We start from the raw sequence: 13,851 nt of genomic DNA, 5'->3' as shown, positions 1-13,851 counted from the left end.
GTATGGACTGCTCCAGATACACTGGTCATGAGCTCATGATGCAGCCTACAACCACCTGACAGCACACCAGCCCTCCTGCTCTGGAAGACATCTAGGACAGAGAACCCATAGCCATGGACTCAATGAACTCTACAGATATCTTGGAGGGATGGCCATTGATGATGGAAATGATAGCTGTGCTTATGTATATGTACTATATGTGTATTGTTGGAAGGTGTAGGATTTGGGCATAAATTATATCGTGCATAATAAGTGGTGGTTAATGTCCTGGTTCTTTCCAGGACAGGGGTGTTTTCAGCAGCGGCCAGGATGGGTCATGGCTAGCACCTGGAGGTCATTCTCTACCACCTCACATCATCACTGGGGGCAAGGGGAGGGCATTCCTTCTGGTTGTGGGGAATATGTTGGTCTTTTGCTCAGGGCGAGTTTCTTTGTGGTGGGCTTTTCTATGTATGAATCAGTCACCTTTCTTGTACAACTTTTGAGTATTTCAGGTAACATTGTTCCTGTTACATTTCTGAACTTACTACTTATTACTTGTTTCCAGTAAATTGTCCTTTTCTCAACCTGTAAGCTTTACCTTTTACAATTCTTCTCTCCCTTCTGCCTCAGGGAGTGGGGGAGGAGAAAGGGGGAGTGAGCGAATCAGTGCATGATTTAGAGTGTTTTCAGTAATAATTCCTAAATCACAACAACATGGTAAAAATAGCTTGTAATTATTTTACGTATGAGGTGTCTTTTTCTTAAGGAGAGGCAACCGTGCTTAGCAGTGATTTGACAGTGAAAAACATAGCTGAATAAGAATATGAGTGTGCGTTGTTCTGTAGAATCTGAGTGGCACATTGTATATTAGGCAGTATCACATCAAGCTTTACAAGCTGAGTAATGGCAGCATAAAAAAGTAATAATTTCATTAAAAAAAAAAAGATGAAAAAGAAAAAAAAAGGAAATTTCATGGCTAATAAAATATTTCACATGATCCTGTGCAGTACTACTACAGTAGCAGTAATAATAATAGTATTTGGGAAAAAAATCCAAATCCATTACATTTATACTACGAAACAAACTTTTAAGAATTTGACTATAAACTTGGGCCAATTTAAGAGGCATCTCTGTGGAGAGCTTCTGTATTTCATTTTTATGAAATAGACATCTTCCAAGCTCTCAGCTTTAAATTGAATAGTAATGAAAGAAAATAGAATGTGTGGGAATGAAGGAGCTGAAATGTAGCCTACCTTTTAAAAGGTAGTCACAGACTTTTTTGTAATTATTTTAAAATATAATGGTTTAATTGGAAGGCTATTTCCTGTTAAAATTCCAGCAACTCTGTGTCTGATCTACTGAACGACAAGACCTTAAAGGTCATGGAATTTCTATCTTTTAAATACCATTGTCCTTAAAGTGTATTGTGTTACAATGGAGGATTTTTCCAATAAACAAGAAAAGAAAAGGCTTTTAGAAGTAGCTAGCAGGTATTTGTAAGGTTTTTAGTTGAAAATAGTGTACTTTTGGTTCTTTACCAGTGTGCTTAAAGATAAGTTCTTTCAGAATAGTCCTTATAAATCTGTGCAGTTTTAGACACTAATGATCAGCAAGATAGGAATGCCGTAGCAGATGCTTTTCAGAGCATGGTTCTGTGAGGGATTTGGGGGGGGGATTTTATAAAGTATTACTTCTTTTTTTCTGAGTTTGTAAGTGCTACAAAATGAGAAGTTCTTATTGCCACAATTAGATAGACAATTCTGCAGAGGATGCACCATTAGTCTCATAAATATCTTATGCTCTTGTTCTTAAGGAAAAAAACAATGCCGTTCAGTCTTTCTGGGAAAAGTAATTATTGGTCTTAGACATTTTCTCATACCTCTATGCAAAATTTACTCAATACTTTTAACCCTCATCTGGAGCAGTACAAAATAAATTAGGTACTATAGTCTGTTATGAAATTACTCTATTTATTTTGCAGTTTCTTGGCTAAGAAGATTATAAGAAAATATTGAGTAGATATTTGCAATCAGGCTTCCAAGAATCTGTTTTCTATGCATTGATGATTACTTTAGTCTACTGATTGGTAATTATTGTTTTAATTGAAAATTATTTTAAAACATCCATCTTTCATAAAGTGCAATAATTTGACAATTAGATTGATGGATGTGGTCTTGATTGGTGACAGCGCCAGAGTAATTTTGTCCTGTGTTTGTATGTGGCATTGGCAGAAATGTTGATTAGTAAATTACTTTTTGTAAGGCCTTATACCATATAAATAGAAGACAACAACAAAAAAAGAAACAAAAAAACAAAAAAACAAAAAAAAAAAAAAAACAAACAAAAAAACAAAAAAAAAAAAAAAAAAAAAAACAACAAAAAAAACAAAAAAAGGCAAAACGGGTTGAGAAGCAGTATCTTGAATTTTGAAAACCAGAAAAGGAAGACAAAATAGTTGCACTTGTATACGGACAGCGCTTCTGTGTTGTCACAGTTATGGTTTTAGTAACCATATAGACTATATAGACTAATAGGAGGTAGGGAAAGCCACTGGATTTAGAAGTAGGATTCTTAATGCTTGTGGACTTCTTGTGTAAGGGTGGCTTGTTTATAAATGTTGAACCTTGGATCATACACTGTGGGATTCCAGCTGAGAGCTGAAGATTATGTAGGACTGTTTGTCTCAAGAGCTACTCAGAAAATGGCTATTTCTTCTTTACTGAAAGTTATGAAATCACATTATCCTTCATTCCTTTCTTCTGACATAACTACTCAGGAGTTTCCTTGTAGCTCCAGATGGCATGTTCCTCTTTTGAAGTCACTGCCTTTACAATAGTGTCACACCAATAGTGTTTGATTAAGTTTATGTAAATGAGAATTCTTTCTGTGTCTTTGAACATTTTCTACCAGTCCCAAGTAGCAGCAAATCTTAAAAAGCAGTGCTGATTCCTTTCTATTCTCAGCATTTCACTTTCTGTGTCTCAAAGAGTTGGGGAGAGACAATAGGGAGAACTCATGGATTTTAATTATAAATTCTGGCATGTACATATGCCTACAATACAGAACTAAGCTACATAGTTTGAAAAAAACTACAGATATTAAAAATAGTAGCATATGCTGTTTGTCAGAAATTAGCATTTTCACAGTCCTTTTTGGCAATATTATGATTTAAGGGCTGATACAGCTGCCTTAGATCACAGCTCTGCGTTCTGCTATTAGAGGTTTAGGTGGAAGGCATAGCTTTGTATTTCATTCACAGTTAGGACTCTGTTTCTTTAGTTATATTTTATTCCCATTCTCTTATTTGGTGACTCTTATGGCAGAATTTGGAAAAAAAACTGTATTCAAAAGGGTTACAAATGAGTATTTAATTATAGATACTTAGAATCCCTCTTTCAAATATATAAAGGCAAATGTGTGGTGGGAAATAATTTACAAATATAAAATTAACATTTAAGTATAAGTTTATGGCAACAGCAAATGTCGAAAGTCTGCAGGGGGATCATTGCAAGATGATATTAGTAAACTTGTTTCAAAGTTATTTGTGGCATTCAAAATATTTAGTAAATAAAACCATCATGAAGACTGGTGGTTCTGTTTTGTTGAGGGTTTTTTTTTATATGCATTAATTGTCTCTTTTTCTACTGGAACAATATGGTATTCTTTTTGTAAGTGTTGTGTGTGTCTGCTTCAGCAAAGTGTGCAAAATAGGTGAAAGGCAATTTGGAAAATTTAAATAGAGATCTTCAATACATATGAGCAGAAACAAAAATGGTTCATGTTCTTTTATAGAGAGATTTTTTAATTTTCCTTTTCTTTTACAAGTCTATTTTAAACAGTAAACAATTTTAAGGATTTTTGCCACAGAAAACTGGGTAAAAAGCTTGAGTAGAGCTCAAGAAATTGCAGTTTTTCAATGGATTTCTTTTGTACACTCTATGTCATTTTCAAAATAATTTTAAATATTTGGACTATTTAAATATACAGAACAATAGGAATTTCACATTGAATTGTAGTATCTCAGGCCACTGCCATCGTTCTTGCTGCCTGCTGTGTGATTGCAGATGACATCTTCTGTGCTGTAAAGCAGCTGGAAACAGTTACACAACTAAAGCTAGATAAAGGAAATCATTGTTAAGGTCTCATTGAAAGCACAAGCTGAGTGATGAAAATTTTGTTAATTCTCTCATTCCCTTTTAGTTTTGCAAGGATGTTAGGGCAATAAAGAGATATCTCCTGTAAGATAAGAAGCAGTAACAAAAAAAAAAGCTTCAAAGATCAGGCTAATTCTCTATACTTTCAGTGCTGCAGTTTGATATCTCCCTTTTTCCAAATTATGGGTACATTGAGATATGCATATGCAACCGATGTACTCAAAAAGTTCTGTTCAAGATTTAGCTAAATTCTGCTTTTACAAACTGTATGGCTGAGAGCAAAGGCTTATTATAGTAAATATAAATATTACAAATTGATCTTAGAAATTCCATGGAACTTCACATGTATGTTTGTACTGGAAGGCTTTTACAATTATATTTCATTTAATTGTTTAATCAGAATGAAGAAATACCCAACTGGAACTAAATACAATTTTTATAGGAGATTTCTTCCATTTAATTGACACTGATAAAGAAAACACACACTCAAAAAGTGCTTTTCAATGGTATGAGTTTTAAAAGCAAGAATTATCTGTTGTATTAACTTGAGTGTTGTGTAGTATTTTTTTAACTAGGCCTAATGATTTTTGGTAAAAATACTTTCATAATTTACACTTGTTGGAAGTGGGAAATTATTACAGTGATGTTAAATTTCATTGATACCATGGGTTAAAAAATAAGAGACCTTCTTTTTAAGCTAAACTGTACATTGCTTACGTTTCTTGAGTAGCTACTGAAAAGGATTAACAGCTACGTCATTTTAATGTTGATGAACAGTCCTCTAATATGTTTTGAAAAGATTTAGGTCTATTAAGATAGGGAGTTAGAGAGTTGCACCTGAAACAGGTTCTCTAAGACCATTTGTCTTAAAACATACAGTAGTTCATCATAATAGTAAATTGAAATATGATAGAATGATATTTTTATGCAGCTGAATAACAAGGCTTAAATTAATCTCCTTTACAGAAAAAAGTGGGTTATTAATATCTAAAATATTTTGACAGAATTTGGATTTTCCAAACTGAATTCTTCCCCCATTTCTCTTTTAAGAAAGAAATGGATTTCTTTCTTAAAAAACAAACATTGAGGGTTTTGCCATTAGAGGAGGGCTGTGTCACACTGGTTCTTTGAGACCATCAACAACTGTCTGCTCTTTGGATTAACAGGAGAGGCGGGGAGGGGGAAAACCCTAATGGCAGAGGAGGGCCCTTGCTAGCTGATGCCCATCCTGCTGCCCCCAGGGGAGACAAGGAGGGCAGGCAGCAGGCTGGTGGTGTAGTTTTGCTTAGAGTCAGATCATCAGTTAGTCTTTCAGTGCACTGAAGGCCTTGCCTCTGATTATGCTAAATAACAGTAAAATTTCTTCTCAATTGTGCTCATTTATGTCTTGATGTTCTTATTTTTTCCTTCTGAAACATTTCTAAGTTTAAATTTTCAGAAGAAGAAATTAGTTTTAGCCATCTAAAACAGTATTTAAAAACGGAATAATCAAATGTTGCTTTTCTTCCATAAACCAAGACTGAAAGGAATAATTGCTTTGTTTTGACAAGTGAACCAAAGAAGTATGACATAGAAGTGTTACAGCAATACATGCATGAAAACTAGGCTGTCATGTTTACAAGGTGATTTTTTTTTCATTTGATGAATTTTTCAAAGTTACTAGTCTGTAAACTATACTGATATTTTTTCCAAGGAGCATAAGCTTCTTTTGGCTGTAAAGAGTTAGGATTAAATATAAATACATAATCTTGATTGGGCAGCTATTTTATGAAATCTGTAACTCATTCCAAACTGTTAGTATTTTTGCAGTATATATATCTATTATACAGTTCATTTTACACCAATCACTGATTGTTCTACAAGACAGTTGAATAAAAGATGGTTGAGTTATAGGTATTGAATGGAGTTAGAATTACATTCTGTGTAAACCCATTATAAGAGAAAAGGGTGTGCATGACCAAGTTTAGTAAGTAGTATCATACTTGAACAAAGAGCTGTATTTTCAGTATTCCTTTTATCTCAGTCCTGTAAAGTGCTGTTTAATGGTTTCCGTATAATTTCTACTTTTAATTAGTGTCTTTAATTATAACAACATCTGTTAAGTTTCATATTAAAAAACTGACATTTCCTTAATGCTTTAAGAGATGTATTTGGTTTACACCCAGGCATTTTCACCAGCAAGTGATTGAGTTTCAGCTACATCCCAAAATGTTGCAAGTGTTCAAATTGTTATTTGCAAAGGGGTATTCTGCTGCTTCTGAGAATTTAAGAAAACACTTTATCCATGAAATATTTTATATTGGTACGCTGTTAATGGAGATGTGCAAGATATTATAGAGAACTTCCGTGTTTTTTTGAATGTTGCATTGGAATAGCAAAACCAGAAATGTGCATTTCTGCTACTTTTAAGTCTACACCTATGATCAAAACCAATCATCTTGACCCTGCATATTACTTATTTGATGTTCTTTTTAAATACGTATTTTGCAGACAGTTCACTTAGAAAAATTCAATCTATTTTTCTAGTAATGCCTCTAGATAACAAGCAACACTGTAGCTGCTTTGTAAAAGAATATTGCTTGCAGGAAATACAATGTATTTATTATATGTTTTTGCCCAAAGTGTGCATATGAACATTATGTTTGTTTCTCATGTTGTTGCTGCAATATGAATAGTATTAAATACTAAATATTATGGCATACAAAATAGTAGACATGAAATATACTGGTTATTAAGAAGGTTCCAGTTTTAATATAATATTTTTCCTTAATTTTGGTAGTAAGTCATCACTGATGGTAAAATCAATTTCATTATTTCTCCACAAGAGGATGCAGAAAAAAGTAGAAAATAGGGAAAAAAAACCTGCTAATGCTTTGCTTCTGATATAAAGACACAAAGGTAGTGTATTAGTTTGAATAGGCTAGTGGATTTGACCTGTGTTTAGTAAAATGAGTACATAGCAAGGTGAAGCTTGGTTTAGTCTGGATTTTAATGTTTGCATGTATTTGCAATGATGTGCTGAATTTCCAGAAAACAGTTACTCCTTGAGCAGAAATTATAAGTATACAAAAAATAAGTTTACCCTGTAATATGTTTGGTTTTAGTTTCCATTTATAATAGTGAGAATTTTATTTCTAAATATTAAAAAAAGCTACTGCTGTGATTAAGGTAAAAGAACTGATTTCTTTAAACTAAAGAAATGCAAGATACTATGAAACTTATCTCAGCACTTGCGTTCCTGGTTTCCCTCTGTAGCAGTCTATGCAGAAGCATAATAATCTAATATTTATATTATTATATAATCTAATATCTCCAAAGAATAAGATGTTCTGTACTTTGGTACTTCTAGTCCCCATCTTTCTATTATTTAACCATTTTGCTGTATTTGTTTTACAGATTCTAAAAATGGAATGGGGAGGAGAGTATTCTTTTGATTCTTCCAATTTAGACTGTTTGTTAAATGCTCTCCCTGGAGAACTGGAATTTCGACAAATCCTTAGCGATCTTGATGAAAAAATAAAGAAGAACTCTTCCAGGTAAAAAGTATTTTATTTGTATCCAAAATACTAGTGAAAGTCATTGCATTTGGGAAGAAATGTGGCTTAACTTACCTTTCTTTTAGGTTAAAATTCTGATAAATATTTCAGCAGTAATTTTATTTTAACCACTCGAGCATATGACAAATTTGTAATGCTGTATAATTATTGTGTTATAGTCTTTATATGGTATTTTTAACAATTGTATCATCTTAACCTGAGGTTCTGTTGCAGTAGGTATAATAGTGAAGGAAAAAAATGTGAATTTCCATGACAGTTGTATTCTCTATTACTGTGAGATAGAATTTCCTACTAGTGGGATAAATATTTATTGGCTAAAAGAACTACAGAATCTGACAAAACACAAAATTTAAACTCAGTATGTTGTTTAAGCATTTCTAATCAAAGTAGAAAAATTAATTATGTTAATATATGTATATCTTTTTCTTGTATGATCCATTGTTTTACTATTTCAGTTAAAACTCTTATGCTGCATTTACACATTTTCTTTCTACAATTTATAATATATTTCTTTGTCCACTTCCTTGTAACATATTGAATTCCAAAAATCAGTGTTACAGAAAGAGTGGAGTACTAAAAATGTTTGTTGTTGATGCAGATTTTTTGTATCAATACAAAATAATCAGCTCAGGATTCTGTGCCTTATTTGTAGCTTAACTCTTTAGTACCTTTGTAATACTTCCATCAGTGAAAGATGCTTTAAGCAAATAAAGTTTTTGTCCATTAAAAAAAAATAAGTATACAGTCAGAGATATAACAAATGGTAGGATTTTTATATTTAATTTTGAAAATGCTAACCTTTGTGAGCATCTTCAAGTATGAACAAGTGCATCTTAAAGTCTGATTTCAAAGAACATCCTTCATGACATCTCTTTTAAGATTGTATCCTTTTAATGTAGCCCATGTTTGTCAGAGGTCTTTGCTCCCAAGCAGATTCTGGAACCATTGCCATACCTTGCTGAAAACTGACTTAGATAATTTCTCAAATATTGTTGTATTGATTATGGTGGGTTAAGAGGTTTTTTTTGTTGGTTTTTTTTTGTTGTTGTTGTTTTTTTGGTTTGTTTTTTTTTGGGTTTTTTTTTTTTTGGGTTTTTTTTTGGTTTTTTTTTTTTGGTTTTTTGTGGTTTTTTGTTGTTGTTGTTGTTGTTGTTGTTGTTTTTTTGTTTTTTTAAATTTTTATTAGTCTTACCTCCCATTTTCATTTAAAAACTTCTTATTTACTAAAGTACTTGCAATATTAATAATCCCACAGTAGCAATGGTAGTGAAGATCTGGTAAATACGCTGTTATGGACCACTGCATAATACAATTTCATGTCAGAGTTTTCCAGCTGTTGACATGAGTGAAATGTAGATACCTGGAGTTCATGTCAAAACATAGTTAATTACACAGGTAATTAAGTTTCATGTGCCTATGGTCTTGTATATCTGGAAAAAGCAGCATCAGCATTTTTAGTGTAACTGTTGTCACCTCTTCAACTACCAAATAAAAGTGATTTTGTTGTGATTGTACAGAGATATCCTGAGAGTTAGGAAGATTATTCTCAAAATGAATCTTTAGAATGAATGCTTCACTACTATTTTTTGTTTTAATGTGTGAAAAATGTATGCTGCTTGTTGAGAAAACATCTGACTATGGGAAGGGAAGCCAGCTGTTCATTCTTTTAAGTGGTACTTTATAGCCACTTAGCATTTTATGTTAGATTTTACATTAATATCATCACAGTGGAAGTGTGTCTCTTGATTGTCACTGTCTTACCTATCTAGTCCTACAAATTAGAAGAACCTTTTACTGTAAGTTTGGTGAGATCCAAATGATATTTTATTAAAGGAGAGCAGGAATTTGGATTAGGATATGATACATAGCAATGCAGGTCAGGAAGAATTTCTGCTGAACTGACACTTAAGCTAGCTTTAATCTTATTTTCACAAGGAAAAACAGGAAGTAGCTCTGTAGTTACTAGGTGCTATTTTGCTCCTGTAGTATGTCAGTTTCAGAAATTGAAAGAGTTTAAAATAAGATGGACAGCAGCTGATGTGACTTCTAAATTAAAAAGAGTCCTTTTATTACTAATATATTAGAGGTGGCATAGAATGAAATAGTTTTCAAGTTACCATTGGTCTTTGTAAGTGGTATGATAAGAGCAGCTCTATGTGATACAGTGATACAATTGAAATACAATCAGTTTTTCATCAGATACATTTATACTTTTATTAGACCACAGAGAATGAACATAATAGTATACATCATATATATATATTTAAAAATAAAACATTGTGTAAAAAATTATGAGGCAAGTGTGTATAAATTATTCGACTGCTCATTTATTGCCTTCTAACTGAATAGGTGTTATAAAATTGTGTGACATGACAAATCAGATATGGTTTTCAGCTGTTGAATTACCATAAGTATTTTTGTAGTGTACCAATTCTAATTGATGCTGCAACAACAACAAAAAAAGGCCATCTGTGTGCAATTGTGTTATATGCAAATTTTAATGTAGTAAGTGGTTCATTCATTCACTGTTACGTAATGGAACTCTTATTACACTTGAATGTTAAGTTTATTTTTACAGCAGTTTATAGAAGCGGGTAAATATGAAATCTCAAAACAATCCTCATTGCTGGCCAGTTTTGGGGACAGGGTAGTCTCAAGGTTATTCTCAAGTGTGAAGTTATATTCATCATCTTGGCCTTTTGTCTTCATTCTTTCCTTTCACACTTACTTTGACTTCTACTTGCGGCGTTGCGTTGTTTTTCCCGGTCCCGCGCAGCTCCGGAGAGCCTGGAATGGCGCTGCTTCTTGGCGTGACCCGGGGCTGCTGTGTGCTCCAGGGGCTGCTTCGTTCAGCACACCAGCTGGTGCTGGCCATGCTCTGCTGCCCACGCGAGGGGCAAGACAAAGACGCGAAGGAATTGTCCACTTCGTCCGGGTGGTCGGTTGGAGAGCTTTAATGGCCGCAGGTAGCTGCAGTGGAGAAGCGTGACTCGCTCCAAGCGTCATGTGGACGAAAATGGCCCTGAACAAAGGAAAGCATAGGGTTTTATAGGGGGCGGGCCAAGGGAGGCAGAAGCCCCCCTCACCCAATGGGGGCAGGCTGCGGGGGAGTGACGTGGATTGGGGTAACCAACGGGAACGTGACAGGGGCGGACCAGGCTCCGGGGCGAATGGGGTAGTGGGGTGGGGTAACAGACACAGAACTCTCCGGAGTGGGCAGGGGAGTGGTTACAGGACGGGCATGGTGAGCTCCAATGGTAAGTGACCCACAGTGGACCACCGCGGGGTGGGGGAACACAGGGGATGCACAGGGGTACACAGGACCAGATAACTAACATATATCAGAACCCCCTAATCTGAACCCAAACCCAGGATGCAACATTTACTGCTTATCAAAACCGAGTATTTGGATTATTTTTCTGAATTGGTGGTTTAAGAATTACTAACATTTCACTTGTTAGCAATTCACAGAACTAAGCTTGCAGCTTATATTTAATACTTCTAAGCAGGAAATACAGTACAGATCTTGAAACCAAGTGTATAGTTCATAACTTGAAATGATTGCTAAGTATGAGGTCTCTCCAGCAGTTGATTTTTATTTCTGTATTCAGTTTTTTCTTCAGTGAGTGCTGCCTTTTAGTTGTGATAAAGCAACAAGATTTTATGAGACTGTAGGACAGGAGGAGATATTCTAGGTCTTCATGAACAGAACAATTGCTTAGAATTCAACACAATTAATAATAATTGTATCTCTACAGCACTGTGGAGACTATAAATTTGTGAGGCTTTTCACAAAAGCCTAATTTGACTTCAATCTGATAAACTTTGTGTTGGTTTAACACAGCCTTTTTTTTTTTTTTTTTTTTGAGGGGGGAGGGGGAGACACAGAGATGCTTTCTGTGAGAAGCTACTGGAAGCTTCCACAGTGTCCAACTGAGCCAGTCTCTGATGACTCTGAAGATGGACATGATGCTGGCACAATTAGAGAAATTGTCAATGTCTCTGTGATGACACATTTAAGAAGAAAATCTGCACAGGAGTAGCTTTTTCTCAGGGGTGGCTAGGCGCCACCGCCGGGACTGTCTCAGTGCTGCATGCACAGCCATGTGGCTGCCGCTGCGGCCGCCGCCATCTCAGGACACCCCATGGCGAACTCTGCCTGCCTGGCCGCCCCTAGCCAGCCGTGCTGAAGGCAGAAGGCAGGGGCAGCAACATCAGCTTCTCCTACCCGATGCCCCACATGAAGAGAGGCATTGAATGGTGCCAGCACCACGGTGGCTGCACCACCTGCATGGTGGTGGCTGGGCCACGTGGCCAGCAGCAGAAACATGGAGAGCAATTCCCCCACACAGAACCTAGACAAAATCAACTTCTCAGCGCTGCGAGATACTGCAGATATCTTTAAAAAGGTAGAATTTGTTGGCAATGATACTTAAGAGCATCAGATTTTTTTCCTAGTCAGAGAAAGAGGAGGAAGTGAGGACATGTGAAAAAAGACCACATGGCGATGCTGAGATCAGTGAAAAGAAAGAGGGAGAGGAGGTGCTCTAAGAATTGGAGTCAATATTTCTCTGCAAGCCATGAGAAGGACTATAATAAAATAAACTATCTCCCTGTAATCCATGAAGTCCATGGGGGGATGCAGAGATCCAGTCATAGCCTGTGGGAAAATTGCTTATGCTGGAGTGGGTGGATGCTAAAAAAGCTGTAATCCAATGGGAGACCCGAACAGAGAGAGAAGGCCCTTGTTTCCAGAGACAGAGAAAAGAGGGCCCTTGCTTCCAAACTAGAGCAGCTTATCGTTGAAGGGCTATGCCTCATGAACTAGTGACTCACACCATGGCAGTTTTGGGAAGACTGTTTTGCCCATGGGAGGGACTCATAGCGAGAGGTTGGGTGGGACTGCTGCTTGTGAAATTGGAGGCACTCTGGAAAAGTTCACGGAGAACTGTTTCCCATGGGAAGGACCCCATAAGCATAGCAGAATAGAGACTCCTCTCCCTAAAAGCAAACTGAAGAAGTATTTCGAATGACGAACTGACCAAGCACCTCCACGCCCTGTCTCTCTGCACTTTCAGTGGGAAGGAGAGAGGGGCTAGGGGGGAAAAGGTGTTTTAAAGGGTTATTTTACTCCTCATTATCCTCTTCTGACTCTGTTAAAAACAAATTTATACCTTTAAGTTTGAGCCTGTTTTGCTCTTAGATCCTTACCTCAACTCATGAGCCCTTTGTTCTGGTTTTCATGGGTGCCTGGCATGTTGACCAGTGTCAAACCACAACAAACTTCAACCTGACCCAATTAACAGTAGTTTAGTTGTAAGGATTTTGAATGTCTATTTTGAAGGGCTGCAATGAGGTCAATGCTTGTAAGGGCTTATAGCATTGCATCTTTTCCCATCACCATTTGATAGAAAATATGATAATTATTTGAGAACTAACAAGATCTTTACCTTGTGAATCATAGATCCCTAAGGTGTCTCAGTAAGGATGTTAGTATGACATGGTCCAGCTGTAGACCATAACTTTGCTGATTTGCTAAGAAATGCTTACCAGTATCAAAAAAAGGGATAGAGTAGTTTCAAACAGGGTATTAAGTCAAACTAAATCATTCCATTTTCCTGTATCAGAACTGATAAGGAAACGTGTGCAAGGGCTTATGTGTTCTTGAACTGAGATATGCTGCAAGAGTTATCTTTCTGTCTTATTTTGAAGAAAATCTTGGCTTGTTCTGCTTAGGAATTTTCAGGAAGCAGTTATGCCCCACATTCTTGTTAGTCAAGAGATTTATCAAAATCTTGGCTTCTTCAACCAAAATCCCAAGAGTGGTTGAGTATTTGGGAGAATTTCAAATGAGGGCTAATTGTAGAGGAAAAAATATTACGATTTTCTCAGGTTTACTTGGACCTAATATTTATCACAGCTTTCAAAAATAATTGACTCTTTTGGGTGAATGTAGCTGGCTCATTGTACAAATGTATTACTTTAGTGTTTACCTGACAATTTCATGCCTGTAAAGGTATTACAGCAATGTTATTAAAATCTTTATTAGAATAGTAGTTGTCTAGTCTAATCACTTTACTGGACCAATTGCTAGGAATAAGTAAACTGAGGAAGGAATGTAATTTCTTTTCCTGTGCAGACTGTGTTGTCTTTCCATA

The 13,851-nt window shown here is 35.7% G+C and overlaps 1 protein-coding gene across 4 annotated transcripts in view; it reads left to right on the top strand.

Moving 5' to 3' along the window:
• KIAA0825 (KIAA0825 ortholog) overlaps positions 1–13,851 on the top strand; it is a 248,950-nt gene that overhangs the window by 26,770 nt on the left and 208,329 nt on the right. For all 4 annotated transcript variants that reach the window (XM_054003603.1, XM_054003606.1, XM_054003604.1 and 1 more), the window contains exon 2: positions 7,533–7,672. In XM_054003603.1, coding sequence (XP_053859578.1) covers positions 7,542–7,672 — 131 coding nt within the window. In that variant the 5' untranslated portion in view covers positions 7,533–7,541. The remainder of the gene's footprint in view (positions 1–7,532; positions 7,673–13,851) is intronic.

This window comes from Vidua macroura, chromosome Z (assembly GCF_024509145.1).
Source record: "Vidua macroura isolate BioBank_ID:100142 chromosome Z, ASM2450914v1, whole genome shotgun sequence".
Classification (NCBI taxonomy): Eukaryota; Metazoa; Chordata; class Aves; order Passeriformes; family Viduidae; genus Vidua; species Vidua macroura.
This window is presented reverse-complemented; position numbering and strand designations above follow the sequence as displayed.